The sequence below is a fragment of the Leptonychotes weddellii genome, chromosome 4, assembly GCF_054177405.1.
Source record: "Leptonychotes weddellii isolate Sample4059 chromosome 4, ASM5417740v2, whole genome shotgun sequence".
Classification (NCBI taxonomy): Eukaryota; Metazoa; Chordata; class Mammalia; order Carnivora; family Phocidae; genus Leptonychotes; species Leptonychotes weddellii.
In genome coordinates this window covers 33,737,762-33,756,910 of record NC_138372.1, presented here as the reverse complement: position 1 = coordinate 33,756,910, position 19,149 = coordinate 33,737,762, and the positions used below count along the sequence as shown (strand labels likewise).

The following is a 19,149-nucleotide window of genomic DNA, read 5'->3' as shown; positions in this document are numbered from 1 at the left end:
TAACCAACTGAGCCACCCAGGCGCCCCCTTTCATTTGATCTTGATGGCTCAGGATTACTGCCCCTTTTCTATGGTTGAAAAACTAAAACTAAGAGCAACCCAAGCATCAAAAGACATTATCCAGAAAATGAAAAGATAAGCCGAGAATGGGAGAAAATATTTGCAAAGCATATATATGATAAGGGTTTAATATCCAAAATATAAAGAACTTCTAAAACTCAACATCAAAAAGACAACCCAATTTTAAAAACGGGCAAAGAACTTGAATAGACATTTCCCCCAAAAAGTACACAGATGGCCAATAGCGTATGAAAAGATGCTCAACATCCTTGGTCATTAGGGAAATGTTGATCAAAACCACCATTAGGGGCACCTGAGTGGCTCAGTTGGTTAAGCATCTGCCTTCAGCTCAGGTCATGATCCCAGAGTCCTGGGTTCAGGCCCCACATGGGGCTCCCTGCTCAGCGGGACTGTGCTTCTCCTTCTCTCTCTGCTCCTCCTCCCGCTCATGCTCCCTCTCTCTCTCTCAAATAAATAAATAAAATCTTAAAAAAAAAAAATTAGACACCACCTCACAGCTGCTAGGATGGTTAGAATTTTAAAAAGAAGAAAAAACCAGAGAAGAGCAAATGCTGATGAGGCTGTGGAGAAATTGGAACCCATGGCCAGTGGGAACAGGAAATGGTGTGGCCACGGTGGAAAGCAGCATGGCAGTTCCTCACCAAGCTAAACAGGATTACCATACCACTCAGCAGTTCCACACCTATGTATATACCCAAAAGAATTGAATACAGAGGTTTGAACTTGAACATCAGTGTTCATTGGAGCATTATTCACAACAGCCAAAGCTGGAAACAACCCAAGTGTCCATCAATAGGTAAATGGATAAACAAAATGTTGTCCCTCCATACAATGGAATATTGTTCAGCCACCCAACGGTAGAAGTTCTGATCCACACTACACCATGGACGAACCTTGAAAGCGGTATGCTAAGTGAAATAAGCCAGACACAAAAAGGCAGATATTGTGTGATTCCAGTTAATGAAACATCTGAAATAGCCAAATTCATACAGACAGAAAGTAGATGAGATATTTACTGGGGAGAGGGGGGAATGGGGAGTTTCTACCTGATGGTTTCTGTTTGGGATGATGGAAAACTTTTGGAAACAGATCCTGGGGATGGTTGAATAACAGTGTGGCTGTAATTAGTGCCACTGAATTATACATTCAAAAATGGCTAAAGTGGATTATTTTATTTTATATATGTTTTATCACAATAAAAAAAAGAGAGGTTAAGTGAAAAAGAAGGGTATAACAGAGAAGGAGGAGGAAGGGAGGGGAGAGGAAAGAAAGGAAGGGAGGAAGGGAAGTTGAGAGACTTTCGGCTTCCCCAGCAGGTCAGCGGCTGAGCTGGGACTCCCACAACCAGCATTTCTGAGGGGCTCACTGTGCTGCTTCCACCATGCAGGCCATTCTCCTGCATGCACGCGAGGTGCCCTCCTGGTCAGCTCTGGAGATGACTCACGCTGTCTGTGGTTTCAGGGGCAACATCCAGTTTGGGTGACCAGCCCTCCCAGTTTGCTCGGGCCCGAGGGGTTTCCCAGGATACACAGCTTTCAGTGCTGCAACCAACAAAGTCCCAAGCAAGCAAAGATGAGTTGGTCACCGCAAGCCACCTGAGGTGGTACCCTCCACTGAATGGGCCACAAAGAGCCTTTCAGGAATACATATTTACTTCTCTGATTCTGCAGCCTACACCATCATTTGTCATTTGTGGGCAAGATTTCTGTAGGTTTGCTGCTCGTTTTACTAAGTGCGCAGCAGCCTGGCACCACGTAGCACGCACATTTTCTCTTAAGAAGTGAGGAAAGAGCGTGGGGCAGAGGACACCTCAGGATAAATTCTCAGGTGATTTCTTTTTTTTTTTTTTTTAAAGATTTTATTTATTTATTTAAATAGAGAGAGAGAGCGAGCACAAGCAGGGGGAGCAGTAGAAGGAGAGGGAGAAGCAGGCTTCCCGCTGAGCAAGGAGCCCGATGCGGGGCTCGATCCCAGGACCCTGGGATCATGCACTGAGCCGAAGGCAGACGCTTAACCATCTGAGCCACCCAGGCGCCCCTCTCAGGTGATTTCTAACCCAAGGACAGTAAACATGACATGGCAGAAAAAGCTGGGCTTTGGCATGGCAGCCGTAGAGAGAGAGAGAGAGAGTGTGTGTGCAATAGTTAGAGCCAGCGAGTGAGGGGGAAGGAGTGAGGGAGGGTGAGTGACTGTGTCATAGTCACATTGGTCTCCTGGTGTCCTTGGGTTTCTTATATTTGTAACCTTTGCTTTTTGCGTTCCTTTTCAGGTGTCTCCGGTGAAAATCTGTGACTTTGACTTGGGCAGTGGGGTGAAGTTGAACAACTCCTGCACCCCCATAACCACACCCGAGCTGACCACTCCAGTACGTATGGCTGGGCACCCTGTACCACCTCCTTCAGGACTCCTGTACCCTTGGAGTACCCCCAACCCAAAGCTGGAGTCCAGAACAGAGAGCTAAGGAAGGAAAACCTAGTGTTTCTGCCTGAGTTGTCATTTGGCCACTTTGTGAGCCACCCCCACCCACCCCGTCAGGGCTTAGTTGCTAATGAAACTGACATGGGAGCTTTTTGTTTGGGGCAGGTCCTCTGCCAATGATGAGACAAATTGTATCTGTGGGAACAGGCTGAGGGCTGACTCCTGACCCAGGTAAAGACAGACACTAGCCCAGGCCAGCCCTTTGCACCTGAGCACACGATAGCTCTGAGTCCCACTCTTCCTGGCAGCGTCTCAGCACATCCCCCTGTGATGGAGGAGGGGCAATGTGGTCTCTCTGGCCAGAACTGAGAGGTCCCAGCTCTCCGCATGTAGGATCATTTGCCTGAGTTATCCTGTTGCTTCCTTCACTTCACATTTCATGCCCAGATGTGCAGCTGGGAGCTGTTCTTCCTTAGACATCTCTTGTACATATCCAATGTACTATAATTATTATGAATCTTTTGAGATTTGCATGTTTCATAAGTGATTTTTCCTAATAACCTTTTTTAAGACATGCATTTCAATGTGCTTGTATCTTACTCTAATTGACATTATTAGAAATGTTTCTGTATTAGCTTCTACTACACTGAGGTACCTTGTTCTCAAAGTCATTAACTCTAATTGCGAATAATATGGAAAATGTCCTTTCTCCACTTCCTGTCTTCCCATCTAATTAGTTGTGTGTGTTGGGGGCCAGGGAGGCATCTCTTGGCAAGGCTGCAGTAAGGAAGAGGGGAGCAAAAAGAATTTGTTTTGTTTTTATCAGCATCTTATATGCAAGGATGGAAGGAAAGAATCCCGAATTCTTGTACTGGGATTTGAAACCAAATCCCTGCCCCCTCCTCGTCCTTCGTTTTCCCATCTATAAATGGGAGAAGTGGGGAGATTGGATTTGTTCTAAGAGCTTTCCCAGCTTGGATGGACTCTTAATTCTGAATTCTTATACCTCCTTGGTCTAAGCTGGCAGAGAAGCTTGGCAGGGACTTCACTTTAAGAACTCCTTGTCTTATGGGGGCGCCTGGGTGGCTCAGTCAGTTAAGTGTCCAACTCTTGATCTCAGCTCAGATCTTGATCTCAGGGTCGTGAGTTCAAGCCCTGTGCTGAGCATGGAGCCTACTTAAAATTAAAAAAAAAAAATGAAGAAGAAGAAAAAGAAAGAAAGAAAAAAAAAGAACTACTCGCTTTATGGGACTGGATGTCCACAGACCCCCTCCCGGACCCGTGCCCCTGGTACATTGAAGTACCTGTACATTAGGTGACTGTCTGCAGAGAGCTGAGCAGCTTCTTGACCAGGTGCCTCTGCCTACTGGAGAAGGACCTGGAAAGATGGGAAGGTGACCTGGAACTGGTCATGTGGATCATGGGGAACACTAGGACTCCATTTACAAACGCTCAGTTAGCCCAGCTTTTCCAGGTGCCTTGGTGGTATCAGGTGAGCCCTCTGGCCGGCTTTCCTGGCAACTCCTTGCTCTTCGGTGCCATCCTCCTGCTGAAGTCCCATGACGTTATGCTCTTTGCCATCTCCTCTCCCTGTGACTAAGCCTCTGTCTTCTCTGCCATTTCCCCTCCCAACCTTGGCCCCCACAGTGTGGCTCTGCAGAGTACATGGCCCCGGAGGTGGTGGAGGTCTTCAGGGACGAGGCCACCTTTTACGACAAGCGCTGTGACCTGTGGAGCCTGGGCGTGGTCCTCTACATCATGCTTAGCGGCTACCCCCCCTTCGTAGGTCACTGTGGGACCGACTGTGGCTGGGACCGGGGAGAGGTCTGCAGGGTGTGCCAGGTGAGCACAGCTCAGGGACCCGCTGCACGGGGCCTGCCAGGGGGTCAGCGTGGTTGGGGCATGCCCAACAGGACTGGGCTGGGAGGTGTTCCTGCTCCAGAAGGGGGTCTCTAGTGCCTCTTTCCCCTTCTGTCCAAGCGCCCACGACAGGGTGAGAGAGAGACAGGCTTAGCTGGGAGTTCAGGGGAGAGCTGTTAGAGCAGACCATACCTGAGCTGAGCCTTCATACATGAGTCTTGCCCAAGAAATAGAAGCAGGAGTGGCAGTACCAGCCAAGACATGGAGGAGTGAGACAGCTGCATGTGTATGGGGGAAGAAGAGTAGAAGTGTAAGGTTGGCAGTGGGGGGAGCTATAACTGGACAGATTGCCAGGGGCCCATTTGTGGGGGCCCCATATGAAGGGCCGAGGAATTTGGGCTGTGTTCCCTAGTTGGCGTTCCCCAGGTGTCACCTGCCCAGCCCTCCAAGTAGCCTAGCCATCTCTGCCCGACAGGGGCATTCTGTGTGGTGTGATGACTTAGCAGGGATGGGGAGCCAGGGAGGGCCCTGGCCTGTAGCATCCCCAGGCCACGAGCTGCAGCTTCAGCTAAAGCCAAGGGGACCCAGGGTGACCAAATCAATGGCAGGCACGTTCCGCTTATTCCCTGGTAGCGTGACCTCAGGAGGAATCTTCTTTACCTAGAACAAGCTGTTCGAGAGCATCCAAGAAGGCAAGTATGAGTTTCCTGACAAGGACTGGGCACACATCTCCAGCGAGGCCAAAGACCTCATCTCCAAGCTCCTGGTTCGAGATGCAAAGCAGAGACTGAGTGCTGCCCAAGTTCTGCAGCACCCTTGGGTGCAGGGGGTGAGTAACCCGGGGAGGGGCGGCAGTCCACCTCCTGAGGCCTGTAGCATGGCCGTGAGGAAGCTTTTAGAGTAGCAAGTACTGGACAGCAGCCCAGGTGGCTGACCTCAGCTGGAGGGAGACCAGCTTCAGTCCCTGCCCATGTGGAGTGAAGTGGCCACTGGCGTAGCCCCGGAAGGAGCCCCTTACTGGTCATAGACTTGGCTCTAACCTTGGCCTCGGACTAGGCTCCTAACTGAGCCTTGCCTCTCAGGAATGAGCAGAGGCCTCTGGGGGATTTGGCACACGCATCTACCACTGGCAGAGGCACACATTCTCGGAAGCAGCCTGGTGTTGGCGTTTGGGGCCTGTGGCACCCTCCCCTTAGACAGACACGTCATGAGCTGAGAACGCTCAGAAGCAGGGCCTTGCTTCCCTGCTTGCAGTGAGGATGCATTCGGGGCACAAAGGTTCTCCTCATGGTCCTGGGGTGCAGCTTGCCTAAAAGGCAAATGGCGGTGTTTTCCTCAAACAAAGGATCTAGGTCTTTACCAGAAAACATTTTTAACCATCCTCCTCAGTTAGGCATGTTACCTGACTTCTGCCCCTCCAAGGGGTCTGCCAGACCTCCTGTGATTTACCGTGTCATTGGTCTGCCAGGCCCTCGCCAGCCTCGGTGGCCCTTCCAGTGGAAAGAAACAAACATTGCCAGCCCCATGTTATAGGGGGGACCCAATCTAAGAATTTCTGAGTGGCTGATTCCTAGCCACCCAAGAGTTGCTAAATTTACTGAGCACCTACCCCATGCCAGACTCTGGTGATACTGGGATGAGTAAGACCCAATCCCTGTCTTCTTACTCTAGTGGGGAGGGGGAGACAAGGGAATAAATTATGGGATCGTGTAACAAATGCTTATCAAAAGTGCTAGGGGCACAAAAGGACGAGGTTCCACCTCTGCTTGGACAGGGGTAGGGAGGTGGCAGGGGTGGGAGAATGAATGCTTCTCAGGGGAAGTGACCCTTGAGCTGGGTCTTGGAGGATAAAGAAGACTTTGCCAGGCAAAGGGAGTGAATCTCCATGCAGAATCAGCTGGGTTCAAGCTGTCCTTTCTTGCTCTCTCCTTGGAAGGTCTGACCCTGCAGGCAAGCTTGGCCAAGTATCTGTGCTGGGCCAGGAGTCTGTAGTAGCCTACCCACTCTGCACTGGTGTGGGTCGGGCAGCTCTTGAAGGAGGGAGCAGTGCTTACCCCCACATCTGTCCTTCCCATTCTAGCAAGCTCCAGAAAGGGGACTCCCCACGCCGCAAGTCCTCCAGAGGTAAATGCTCCAACCACACCTGATGCCCTTCTTTCTTTGGCTTTGACTTTCCCTCAAACTCTCAGCCACGTTGGGGTGGAGGTGGGGTTGGGAGCCTAGCTCTAGGCTCAGATGTCATCCTCCTGAAGGGGCTCCCCGGCCTGCCCTCTTTCCGCTCTTCTCTGCTGCCACCTGACGGCCTCCCCTGCCCTCCAGCTCCTTCAAGGCCCCTCAGGTGCTGTTTGCAGGAGAAAAACCTGTTTCCATGTCTGCTTGCATCTAACTAGAAATCACCATTTATAGCCCAAAGACCTTATCTGTAGGTTATTCACCCCAAGGTTCCCTCCCTCAGCTGCGGGTTGGTGACAGTAGCAGGAGGGGGCACTGTGAGGCAGTAGGACCAGTTGTCCTGTCACCACTAGACACAGTAATAGTAATGACCACGCTATAGTAAATGCATACCACACGCAGGATATGGTGCTAAGGGCGTTACAGAGATTCTATTCATAATCTTTATGATAAATTTAAAGGAAAGGTGTTCCTACTACCCCATTTTATGGATGAGAAAACCAAGAATAGAGATTGAGGTAACTCACTCAGGGCCACACAGTTGCCTTGGGGAGTTGGACTTTGAACCTGGATCGTTTGACTCTGGTGCCTTTTAACACCAGACCGTGTTCCTAGTGAGCACTGCCCTATTCCCAAAGGACCAGGGCTACCACACTGTGGGAAGCCCTCCAGGGAGCCACCTCATGACCAGGTGCCGGGAGTCACACGGGAAGTCTTACATCACTGTAATCGCCATTGGGGTGAGCCAGAATGCTGCTGCCGGGGGTGGGCCGGCCTGATTCTCTGGAGCTGCGTCCAGGTGCCTTGAGGCTCCGAACCTGTGGTCCACCTTAGAAGATGTATCCAGCAGACCCACGTGCCTGCTGTATGCTAGCCCGGCTGGGCCCCGGGGATACAGACACAAGGGCACGGCCCCTGCTCTTGGAGCTCCCCACCCTGACGGGGGAGGGGGATACATGGGTGCGCGCTTCATGTGCCAGGCCCTTCCTCTGGGAGAGCTGGGTGCAGAGCGTGGGAGCGCGGAGGAGAGTGCTCTGAACAGAAGGGGACATTTGTCCCAACTCCTAAGTCCAAGGACTGTAGTTGAGGCTCAAAGCCATTCCAGCCTCAGTGAAATCAGATTGCAAACCTGGGCAAGAACGACTTTGCGGAGGGGCGGGGAGGGAGGAGCAGCCCAGAAAAAGCCTCGGGGGGTGCGGGAGTGGGCTGGCCAGGGCGCTGAGCCCCGCTCCCCTCTGCTCTGTGCTGCCCGCCCCTGTAGAAATAGCAGCACGATGGACCTGACGCTCTTCGCAGCTGAGGCCATCGCCCTTAACCGCCAGCTTTCTCAGCGCGAGGAAGACGAGCTGGCAGAGGAGTCCGAGTCGCTGGTCGAGGGCCTCTGCTCTGTGAGGCTCTCCCCTCCCTGCAAGTCGCGCCTGGCCCGCCGGAGGGCCCTGGCCCAGGCAGTCCGCAGAGGCGACCCGGAACCGTGCCCAACTCCCACCGCACTCTGACCCACTCCGGCCACGGCTTCCCGGACCTCGGCCCGCCCGGCGCAGCCAAAGTCTGCAGAGCACGCAGAGGAAGCTGCTCCGTGGCCCCCCGTCCTGGCCAAGGTCCTGAGGTTCCCACCCAACCCCCCATCTCCCCGGAGTCCTCAAGGAAAAAGCTCCATCCGGAGGGGTTGTCTTTGAAAAGGAAAGCAATCACTTGTCACTTTGCATAATCGCCTGCGGCAGGGACATCTCTGCCGGGCTCCCGCCCACCTGCTCACCCGCCTGCAGATCCAGGATCCGCCTGCTCTCCTGGGCGGGCGGGCAGCAGCGGGCTGGGGCTGCGGCCTTCAGGGAGCCAGGATTGAGAAGCGGCAGTTGACAGAGGCTCTTTACTCTCCCTACACTGTCACTGCCCCCCCCCACCCCCCGCTGGTCCTTCCTTTGTCCTCCGGATGTCCTCCCCTCGGCTGAGTGAAGCCATCCCCTCAATTCAGGAAAGGGCAGGGAGCCTTCCGCGTTCAGGAGGCCAGATCAGTCTTCCAGTCTGTGGCACGGGAGAAGCACATAATCTTTCTTTGCTGGGACCAAAATGTGTCCCTCATTTATCATCCTCTTCCTTGTTTGGGATTGCTGCTGAAGTCCGTATTATTTCGTTTAAAAAAATGTTTGTTTTTTTAACCATGCACCCTCAGCAAAGATGGGACTTTAAACTCCCACTGCAGGCCGGCGGATTTTCCAGAACATGTCATGGCGTGCTCTTCCTTGAATGTCCATGCATGTGGAAGGTTTTATTCAGCTGTTTCCTGTTATTCTAATTGGTTTTAAGCTGTTAAGACGACGAGTGACTTAGAGGCTGTGTCTGCTGGAGGGCAGCACCAGTCCAGGGCAGTTAGAAGGGGCTCCGTGCCCGATGTAGCACCAGATCGCAGGCAGCCCTGGTCCGAGCCATGTGCCGGCCTGCTGCCAGAGAGCCTGAGGGCGCATCTGGTCCCCCGAGAAGCCGAGCTGCCCAGCTGCCTAAAGAAAATGGATCTGTCCAAGTCAGACAGACACACAGCAGTGCTATTATACAGTGTGCTTGTTTTAATAAAACTGTTTTAAATTCTAGCTGTGGCCTTTCTGGTGGTCCTTTCCTCCCCTGTGAACCTGAGAGGCAGACAGGCCTTCTGGAGCGGGGCCGAGTCCAGCCCAGTGGGGAGAAGGTGCCCCTAATTGGGACCTCTAAATCTAGCCCCTCACTGGATCCACAAAACAAGGTGAAGGAGAGATCATTGCTTTTCTTTTTTAGGCGAGGAAATGAAGTTCCTCAACATTGGTCAGTCTCCTATTCTGTGCCAGGACCCAGAGAGGAGTGAGAAACAGCCTCTGTCCTGTAGGGTCTCCCTATCAGGTGGAAGACGAGGCATCAGCAACCGTCACACAAACCGGCTTCAAACAACGCCTTAATGGGTGTGCCCTGTGCCCAGGCCAGCCACGCGCCCAAGCAGGAGCGAAGGTCCCCTCAGTCTGGAGCAGCACTAAGCCTTTCTTGAGGATCTGTTGTGTGCCCAGGACTTGCCAGAGTTAGAACAAAGAAAAATGGTGCCTCACGTCTGCAGCTCTCGTGTTCACCATGCAAAGGGCTTTCGTGTGCTTTGTCCTGTGTCACCCTCAGAACCACACTGGAGAGGGCTGGGGTGGGAAGGGGCTTTAGAAGTTCCCAAGCCGGAGCAGGAGGGAGGTCTGAAGGCCAGGGCAGCGGACAAGGTGCTGCCGGCAGCTTCTCTCCCTGGGGAGAGGGGAGATGGGGTCAGCGGCTCCTCAGTCTAGGGGCCATCCAGCAGCATCAGTGCCTCCTTCTTGACGCTGACATCTTTCTGTTGACAGTCTTCCCTTTGCAGCAACTGTCAGCACCCTCACATCCCTGCTTCTCGCTGGAGGCGGATGGGCTGGAAAAAAGGCCTGCAGAATCTAAGCCTTTGGGCCCAAAGTCTCCCAGTCCCTGGGGACTACCAGGGTGTGAGTTTTGTCCCGACTCCAGCCCCAGCCCATCAGTCCTTCAGGTTGGCCAGCTGAGAGGTGATTTCCAGGGGCTTCCTGGGCTCGTTCTGGGTGGAGCTCCAGCCAGCTCTCAGGCCTCCGTGCCTTTGCTCAGGCGCTGCCCTCTACCAGCCCGCCTCCCCACCCTGGTCCACCTGGCGAGGCCGCTGTCATCCTTCCCGGCGCTGCTTCAATGCTACGGCGCCTCCTTCGGTTTTGTTCGTGTTGTCATGCGCTAAGCAACAGCCGCTGGCGGAGAAATGTCCAGGCATTATCTCCTTTAATTTTCAGAGCCGTCGTGTGAGGTGAGGTACCATTACGTCACCCCACTTAGAACTGATCGGAGAAAGAAAGACCTTGATGTACAGGTAGGAAGACAGAACCGGGATTCTCCGCAGAGAGACGTGGGACACAGCCGTGCTGCCCAGCTTCAGATGCCAGCTCTGCCACTTAACTAGTTGTGAGCCCTGGGCAAGCGACTCAGTCTCTGAGGGCGGCAGTTCCTTCAACCAAAAATTGGGGCTGCTAGGGCTTACCTCCTGGTCCTGTTGTGAAATGAGGATTAAATGTCGAGTGGTTAGAGCAGTTCCGGGCGCGCACGGCCAGCGCGCGGGCCGGGGTTGGCTCCGGCAGTTATGGTCCTTCCTACTGCCGTCTCCTCAGCACAGGGCATAGTCCCTCTACTCGGAGCCAGCGACGGAGACCAGTTTCCCCCCTTTCCTTGGCATGTGTGGAGATGGATCTGCGTTTGGGGATCGGGGGTCCTGGGTTCTAGTCCTGCCACTCTTCACTGGGTGACCTTGGGAAGTCCCCTGCCCTTTTTGAGGCCCGGGCCATGTGCCTGGCTCTACTAGGCAGGGGGAGGTATGGCAGACCCACTGAGGGAGGCTCTGGGGCCTGGAACTGTGGCGGCCAGTCCCTTGGCTCTAGGGCTCAGGTGTGGACCGGGCCTTAGGAGGAAGCTGGTCCCAGCCAGCCGGCGTGTTCCAGACCTCAGGCCTCCTGCCTCTAACCCAGTTAGCAGGAGTCCTGTCTAACCCCTGTCTGGGGGCCTGGGCACAGGAGCCAAGCCTTCCTCCCTCCAGATGTCCACCCGCCTGAGCTCTTGGGGGCCGCTTCTCCCTGCCGGCCAAATGCCTCTCACCAGACCCTGCTCCCGAACAGCAGTGCCCTGGTCCCGTGCCAGCTCCCCGGAGCCAGGAGCCAGGTCCCCCCTCAGTTGGCACTCTTGTTGCCATGGTAGCAGTTGCCTTGGAAGCCACTTCCCCGAGTTCAGCTTCTGAACAGTCTGGGAAAGCGGCCCGTCCCCCAGGGGACCGGGGCATTAATCACGCTCTTTTCCAGGGTCCTCACCCCTCAAGGAAAATAAACGGAACTAAACCACACCGAGGCCTTTTCACCTCCTCCTCCTCCCCAGCCCATGCCAGCCTTGGACTCGGCACCTCTGGGGAGGAAAGAGCATAGGCACGCACTCCGGCCCGGACCTCGCCGGGAAACAGATTTTGTGGCAGAACTCAGCTGTGACCTGGGGCCTACGCACCTCCAACGCGCCGTCCCGGATCCAGAGGCCTCGGGGACCCAGGCTTCAGCGAGGAGGGCTCTGAGGCTTGCGAGGTGGGGAAAAGGTGGGACAATCATCCTCTAGTGACTCAGGCTTCCACCTCCTTTACCTATGATAGGAAGCACATCACCCAAGGACAAGCTTGTGTTTTCTTTCTCGCAGATGAAACAGCCTGTATTGAGGAAAGAATAAGCAAGCCTCCCTCTCTACATTTCCAATCAACAGGAGAGCAGGCATCACAAAGGTTTCAAGTAGCCTTTAATGACACTCCCCTGTCAAGAGGGAAAAGATGGAGGCCTTGACTGAACACAATGTCTCCCTCTGACGGTCTGGTTGCCAATTCCTCCCACCTCAAATAGGACAAGTTAGAATTTCAGGGACAGAGAAATGCTACTTCCCAGCTGAGCACGGAATCTGGACACCGAAGTTCTCTCAAGGACTCTGGGGCCATCCTTCCACTCCCCATGTCTCAGTTTCCCCATCTATTCCATAAGGAGCTTGGATGGGTTTGTAGTTCTGTGATCTTGTAACTGATAATGCTTTCCTGTGTCTCTCCTCCATATTTCCTCTTATGTCTCTGGGCCCTGAGGGATTTACAAGGTCAAAACAAAACCAAAACCAAAAACAAAACCCTCTAATTTCGAATTTGGTCTCGTTTTTAGAGGTTAGAGTGTTCTTCTGGGATCTGAAACTCACAATGCACAGGCCTCCCTGCCTCCAGCCTCTGCCATCGGCATCCGCCTTCACCAGGTGGGCAAAGTGAGGTTCAGGAGGTGAGCGGCTGGCCCAGGTCCCACAGTGTGAGGTGCCCTGTCCTGCTGACAGTGTGGGGGCCACCCTCAGCCTTACGCCCCTGCCCAGCTAGTTATGCAAACACTTACTGGGGGTGAGGTGTTGAGATTCCCAGAGCTCAACATCTCAGGAACACATTGTCATAGACAATTATTTTGACAGCTCCTTCTAAAACTAGTCAGTGGGGGATCAATTACGTGTGACAGAGACATGGGCTGTCATTTGATGCCTAATTAGAGGAATAATCAGACCTCATCCTGGAGAGCGGCACAGGGGACGTTGACCGCAGCCGCTGTAGCTGGGGAATCCCCACCTCCGGGGGCTTCCTCTTATGGGGGCCCGGAACACAGCCAGGGGGCCACTGGCGCTCTGCAGTCCCCCTCCTCTCTGTGTACCTTTGAGTTCACACCTGTCCTTGCCCAGGCCCCTCTCCAGCCTCCCGGCAGTGCCTTACCTCCGCTGAAGCTCAGTCCGGTGACCCTGGCCTTCTCAGGCCCCCACCCCTGCCCAAGGAAAGCCCCTTGTTAGAGACGGAGTTCCCACGGGGCCCATGGCCCTCCTCCCTGCTGGCCTGAGGTGGTCCTGTGGGCCCAGGCCCTCCCTGAGCTCTGCCTTGTGTTCAGAAGCCAGGTCCTCTCGGGGCATTCTGTGGGGCTCACTCCCTGAACCGGCCCGTGAGGGGCTCACAGTCTACAGAGGAGACAGAGAACAGGACAGATGATGGGGGAGCAGTGGTAGGCAGCCCACCCACTCAGGCACCATCAGGAATGGCTTTACAGACTTGGGGCTGGCCGAGCAGACACTCAGCAGAAGGGCGGCAGCAGAGAAGGGGCAGAGCGAGGGGCAGGGGTTCCTGTGGAGGCGGAGGGCCGTGGCCTGGCTATGTTGGGTGGCAGACATCGTGGGGAGACAGAGGCACGCACAGAGGCCAGTGGGGCTGGTGATGGGACCCTGGGAAGAGGGCCCAGATGCCTAAGTGCAGGCATAGGACCAGGTCCAGATTCGGGGATCAGGGAGGCCCTGATCCTTCAAGGGCCAGAGAATGCAGTAGGTGGCGAGGGCCGGGTCTGGGGATGGGTTAGGGCTGGGCTGGGCTACCACTGCCCAGCCTTGAATTGGTGGGTTCTGCAAGTACGTTAGACAGGAGGTGCTAGCCATGTCCCCTGGCCACTGGCACCCAGTCCCTGCCAATCCTTCTCCCCATATTTGTTTCCTCCTACCCCATCTCCTCCCCCTCTCCCATCTGCTTCCTGCTCTTCCTTCTCAGCCCCCTGCCAGGGATCCCAGGAGGGCTGGGGGGCTCGCCCTCTCAGCCCATTGGCAACTAAGGGGGTGGATACCAAGCCTACCCGAGGAGAAGGAGGTCCCCTGAAATCAGCCTCAAACCAGGACCCCTCAGCCCTGCTCCCTGTAGGAGACTGGAGGTTGACAGGCTGGCAGAGGGGCAAGGGGAAGAGCACGAACTCAGTGGAATACCTCTTTCTCTCCTCCTGTCCCAGTCACTGTTCCTGTCTCTCCTGTCCCAGTCGCTGAGCCTCCTCCAGGTCCCCTCCCCTGCCCGCCTCTGAGTCCCTAGCAGAAGCCCCGTGTGCCAAATGGCAGAAGAGCGCAGAGTGGGCCCTGAGAATGTGGCCAGGGAGTCTCCTCACATCCCTGGCTGCGAAGCCGCACGGAAAGCCGCCAGTCTATCCTACCCCCTCAGGAACCAGCAGCGGAACCTGGGCTGAGAGCCCCAGCTGGCCTCTGGGGCAGGCAGCAGCTCACATTGCAGCCTCATGAATAACTCAGGACCTCCCAGCTGCCTGCATCTCCGAGGAACCCGTGGCCCCTGGACCAACCTCCTCCACTGCTTTAAACTTTAATAGGCCAAGGCCCAGTGGCAGCCGAGCAGGCTCCAGACAGCAAGGGCAGGATGTCCTGGGCAGAGCAGCTCAGGCTGAGCCCTCCTGAGAGGAAGCTAACAGGGGGGACCCGGTGGGGCAGGAAGGCTCCCCAGGACTCTGACAGCCAAGGCAGGATGTGATCAGGCAAGAGTCCCAAGAGTGGCCTCCAGATTCAGGGGCCTTCCTGAGAGGAAGAGTAGGCTGGCGTGACCTGGCAGGGATTCTAGGTCAAGGTGCGGCTGGGGGCCCCTAGGGGAGCGGTGGGATAGGGTTACTAGCCCCGAATCTTCCTGCCCAGAAATTCCCACTCTGAAGGTGGAGCTCCAACAAAGACACATCCAAGAGAACCGAGCCCTCCAGGGCTTTCCTGGGGACAGGCGCCACCGGCTGCAGACAGTACCCTGGGCAGGCCTGCATGGACATCCCCATCAGCAGCAGAGACTTCCGCTGCCTACAGCTGGCCTGTGTGGCCCTCGGCCTGGTGGCCGGCAGCATCATCATTGGTGTGTCCGTGTCCAAAGCTGCAGCTGCCGTGGGTGGCATCTTTATTGGCGCCGCCGGTCTGGGTGAGCAGGTGCCGGGCTCAGAGAGGGAGCAGGGGCATGGTCCGGTGAATGAGAAATGGAGGGAAGGGCTGGTTCAACAGGAATTGGTTGGGGAGGACGGAAGCTAGAGGTGTGAGCAAGGCAGCTGTCGGGGCGCGGGGAGGCAGAGGAGGGTTGGGGTGAGGTTCCTTCTGCCAGGGATAAGGACACTGTGGAGAAGGGAGCTGGCTGCCACACTCCTCTTTGGCTGCTCCCCCTCTGGTCCTCTAGGTCCAAGCTCTGGGCCCTTGGGTTTTTGGTGGAATTCATCAGCCTGTTGGGGGTGGGTTGACAGGGGGCAGGTAAAAGAGTTCAGAGGTCCCAACGGGACACTCTGTGAGCCAAGATAAGATCCAACTTTCCTGGTATACCTTGGCAGGGCTTCTCTGTCTCTCCAGCCATCTGACCATCTGTCTATCTGGGCCAGTCCCACTGATATCCCCACAATGATGCTGAGTACCATCCCTCTCCCCACTCCACCACACTGGGGCAAAAGCAGAGCCAGAAGCACCCGGCTGGTGGGTTCTTGGCATCTGGACCTGCAAACTCCTGCCAAAGGCCACAAACACTTGGTCTGGGGATAAAATGGGGGTGGGCAGGGCACCATCCACTCTTCTGCTAAGCCCTCCCCAAGTCTGGGTGGGAAGGAGCCTGCTCAGGAGCTCCCAGTCCTGCCCTACGGGAGGGTGGGGCAAAGGAGAGTCGGTGGTGATGTCCGCTGGGCCCACTTCCAGCCGGCCGAGAAGGAAGGAAGCCAACCATGCTAATCACCTGGGCAGGCTGGAGCCAGGAGCCTGGGCCTTCACAGCCTGGAGCCCCTTCCCCAGATAGGCACGACTCCCTGCCCCCGCTTAGGGCTGGGTGTTGGGGGGCCACCCCCTCCCAACACTCACAGGCTCACATTTATGCACCCACAGTCCCAACCTACACACTCATGCTCCTCCCACGCACACCCATATCCCCCTCAGAAAACACCCCCAGGCTCACAGCCTACCCACAGCTTCATGCAGCCGGCACTAACCAGGCCCCTTCGCCATCACAGAACCCCTCTGTCTCTCTTCTCAGGGCTCCTCATCTTGGCCTACCCGTTCCTAAAGGCTCGGTTCAACCTGGACCACATTCTGCCCACCATAGGTGAGTCCTCCCCCCAGCCCCCAGCAGAGCCCTCTTCCAGGGACCGCCGAGTGAGACCCATTGTGTGTAAGTCTGTGGCACACTGTGCGGTGGAGCCGAGCCCATGTGTGTGACTGCTCCTGGCTGTGTGTGTGTGTGTGTGTGTGTGCACGCGCACGCGTGAGCACAAGGTGCCGTGCGCGGGCGTTGCCATGACTACCGTGCAGCGGACTCCTGCCTGTTGCTACAAATGTGCCTCAGCCAGCTCAGAGCACCCAGAACTCCCATCTCCCCCCGAGAGTTTCCAACTCCCCCAAAGCCTCCAAGATCTCCAGATAAGCCCATTTCATTCCGTGAGCCCCCATAAACACCCTCTACCACTCCTAAGACCTCAGGACCCCTGTATAGCTCCTTAACTCATCTCTGCCCCCCACATACATGTTACCATCTCCATCAATCCTGGGGGCCTTTATATATTCCTAGTTCTCCCCATGACGCCCACCTCCTTAAAAAGTCTGCCCTCCTCCCCTTCAAGGGCCCGTTTCTTCCAACTCCACTCCCTAATCATGTAGGACACCTCAAGGAATGTGGTGGAGCAAAGACAGCAGCAGGGATGGAGATGAGACAGCAGGAAGGACTTCCCTTCCCAAAGCAAGACTTGATCTGAGAATGGCTTAGTAACCATGGGGCCTGGGGTGGTCTTATCCCACAGGGAGCCTGAGAATCCACCCCCACCCAGGGCCAGACCATGGGGAGGGAAGATCCAGTGCCAATGGCAATAAAGAGGGTAAGTTTTAAAAATTCCAGTCCATCTTCCATCTTTGCTCTTTGGCTGAGCAGCTCTGTGAGACCCTGGGAGAAGCCTTGAGAGGCACGCAGAAGGGACGTCCCCAGTCACCGGGAGCCAGCATATCAGGCAGCTCTGCCATGTGTTTGGTCAAAACCCCTCTTGCTCCAAGCTGAGCCGGGCTCCTCTTGTTTGACTTCAGGCCTTCTCCATCATGCCCACCATGGACACTGGGACCATCCCTAGGTCCCATGCCCCAGTTTACATTTTCACTCTTTTCTCCAATGACGGAATCCAACTCTCAGAGCTGGTACCTGAAATGGAACATCTTCCTCCTCTCCCATCTCCACACACTGGAAAATTCTAGGGCAGGAGTTTCTCAAAGATGGCCCCAGCCCACAGCATCTACCACCAGTGGAGGATGCCTAATCCCAGCAAAAGGTCCCCTTCCAGACCCTGCTCCAAACACTTACGTATGTTAGTTTGTTCCATTCTCAAAACAACCACATAAGGAAGGTACTGTAATTAGGCCCACTTTATATGTGGGGCAACTGAGGCACAGGGAGATTAAGTAAGGCAACTAGGAAGTGGTGGGGCCAGACCTGAAACCAGGTATTTGGCCCCAGAGTCCTCTCTCTAACCACCCCCACCATGCTGCTGTCCTCTTGAAGGGCCATTCTGACCATCTGTGCCTCTTTAAATTCAGCAGAAACGGTCCCCTGGGATGCCCCTCTCTCCTCCATGGTCCCTCTGGGTTGCTCTGCTCCGGAGTCTGTCTGCTCAGGTGGCCCTGTCCTGGTCTCTCCCCCAGGAACCCGCAGCAGCCTGTCCACGGTGAGCAGAACACTGGAGAAGCTGAAGCCAGGGGCCCGGGGGACTGGGGAGGGCTGAGGCAGGGGCTGAGGGGCTACACCCTTCCCTCCCTGCCTGCTACCCTGATCTCACAGCCCTCCTGGGTCCAAACCAGAGGTGAACCGGGCCCTGGAGACACCAGCCCTGCATTCGCTTGGGCAAAGCTCTTGCAAATGGATTCCATGCGGCAGCATTGGGCAGGGCCTGAAGCGGGGTACTGCTGGACGTTCCACAGGGGGCCCTTGTATCAGGATTTTGACCTGGTTTTTTCGCTCTGGACTGCAGCTCAGCGTCCTTCCCTTTTTGATCTACTCACTGGTTTCTCTGGAATTTGGGGCCAGAGATATCTCAGTCTCTTGCTCCAGGCTGGCCACAGAAATGAACCACAGGGGGCGCCTGGGTGGCTCAGTTGGTTAAGCGACTGCCTTCGGCTCAGGTCATGATCCTGGAGTCCCGGGATCAAGTCCTGCATCGGGCTCCCTGCTCAGCAGGAAGTCTGCTTCTCCCTCTGACGCTCCCCCATCTCATGCTCTCTCTGTCTCTATCTCATTCTCTCTCTCAAAATAAATAAATAAAATCTTTAAAACAAAAAAAAAAAAGCCCCCACCTTGAAAGGCCCAGTTCCAAGGATCCCCTTAACACAACACCCTCCTCATCCCCTTCCTTTGTCTGTGCCTCCCTCTCTCCACAGTGGCCAGGCAGGCTGAAGGCTTCTTTTTCACAGAACAATTACTAATCCTACTAAAACCTACTGTACGTTGCCCTTTTCTGGTCACTGTCAGGGCACACAGTAGGTGCTCAATAAATGTCAGCGGCTTAGGGGTGCCTGGGTGGCTCAGTCGGTTAAGCGTCTGCCTTCAGCTCAGGTCATGATCCTGGGGTCCTGGGATCGAGCCCCGCATTGGGCTCCCTGCTCGGCGGGAAGCCTGCTTCTCCCTCTGCCCCTTCCCCCTGCTTGTGCTCGCTCTCTCACTCTCTGTGTCAAAAAAACTCTTTTAAAAAGCTGTTAGTGGCTTAAATTTAATGGAAAAACAATCCCCAATCTTTCCCTGGAGATCCACGTCAAGACCCATGTACCCACAGCGTTTGGGGCAACGAGGACCTGGCCCAGGTGTGTGTGGCTGTGCAGAAGACGTGGCTATGCCCTCCACGCCCCTCCTCACTCACCTACACCCTCAGGGTGGAGCAGGGTCTGACCTCCACAGAACCATCTGCTCCATGAGGCTTCTGTCCTGGTTTCTGAGCAGAGGACAAGCTGGGAAGAGTCTCATTCTTCAAGGATCAGTGCAGATGACACCTCCTCTCAGAAGCCTCCCCTGACTTCTTGTGCTCCCCCAGCCCCAGGGCTTCTGTCCATCACAGCCCATATCACTCTGAGTGGTCCCTGTCTACTTCCTCCTCTCGAGAGCCCGGGCCAGAGGACCAGGCCCACAGGTACCCAGTGAATGTTGTAAAACCAAACCAAAAGTGGCAGAGACCACGTCATTGTACAGATGGGAAAGCTGAGGCCCTCCAGAGAGAGGGACTTCATCGAGTCCTGCGGTGAGAG

At 55.2% G+C, this 19,149-nt stretch overlaps 2 protein-coding genes across 8 annotated transcripts in view; both read left to right on the top strand.

The window, feature by feature from the left end:
• Positions 1 to 9,116, top strand: part of MKNK1 (MAPK interacting serine/threonine kinase 1) — a 35,200-nt gene extending 26,084 nt beyond the window's left edge. For all 7 annotated transcript variants that reach the window (XM_006737439.3, XM_031032535.2, XM_031032533.2 and 4 more), the window contains 5 exons: positions 2,351 to 2,446; positions 4,147 to 4,341; positions 5,024 to 5,188; positions 6,440 to 6,483; positions 7,793 to 9,116. In XM_006737439.3, coding sequence (XP_006737502.1) covers positions 2,351 to 2,446; positions 4,147 to 4,341; positions 5,024 to 5,188; positions 6,440 to 6,483; positions 7,793 to 8,027 — 735 coding nt within the window. In that variant the 3' untranslated portion in view covers positions 8,028 to 9,116. The remainder of the gene's footprint in view (positions 1 to 2,350; positions 2,447 to 4,146; positions 4,342 to 5,023; positions 5,189 to 6,439; positions 6,484 to 7,792) is intronic.
• Positions 9,117 to 9,792: 676 nt separating this feature from the next.
• On the top strand, positions 9,793 to 18,414 carry KNCN (kinocilin). Its single transcript, XM_081818376.1, has 7 exons — positions 9,793 to 10,396; positions 11,446 to 11,642; positions 11,752 to 11,916; positions 14,563 to 14,830; positions 15,914 to 15,982; positions 16,674 to 16,748; positions 17,560 to 18,414. The coding sequence occupies exons 4-7, from the start codon at positions 14,680 to 14,682 to the stop codon at positions 17,637 to 17,639; spliced, it is 375 nt and encodes a 124-aa protein (XP_081674502.1). The 5' UTR covers positions 9,793 to 10,396; positions 11,446 to 11,642; positions 11,752 to 11,916; positions 14,563 to 14,679; the 3' UTR covers positions 17,640 to 18,414.
• Positions 18,415 to 19,149: the final 735 nt, after the last annotated feature.

Bases quoted from the DNA above. Each gene is read 5' to 3' on its own strand.
- KNCN (XM_081818376.1), top strand. From the start codon at position 14,680: ATGGACATCCCCATCAGCAGCAGAGACTTCCGCTGCCTACAGCTGGCC. The intron at 14,831-15,913 runs GTGAGCAGGTGC...CTCTCTTCTCAG, and splicing joins TATTGGCGCCGCCGGTCTGG to GGCTCCTCATCTTGGCCTAC. The intron at 15,983-16,673 runs GTGAGTCCTCCC...CTTATCCCACAG, and splicing joins CCACATTCTGCCCACCATAG to GGAGCCTGAGAATCCACCCC.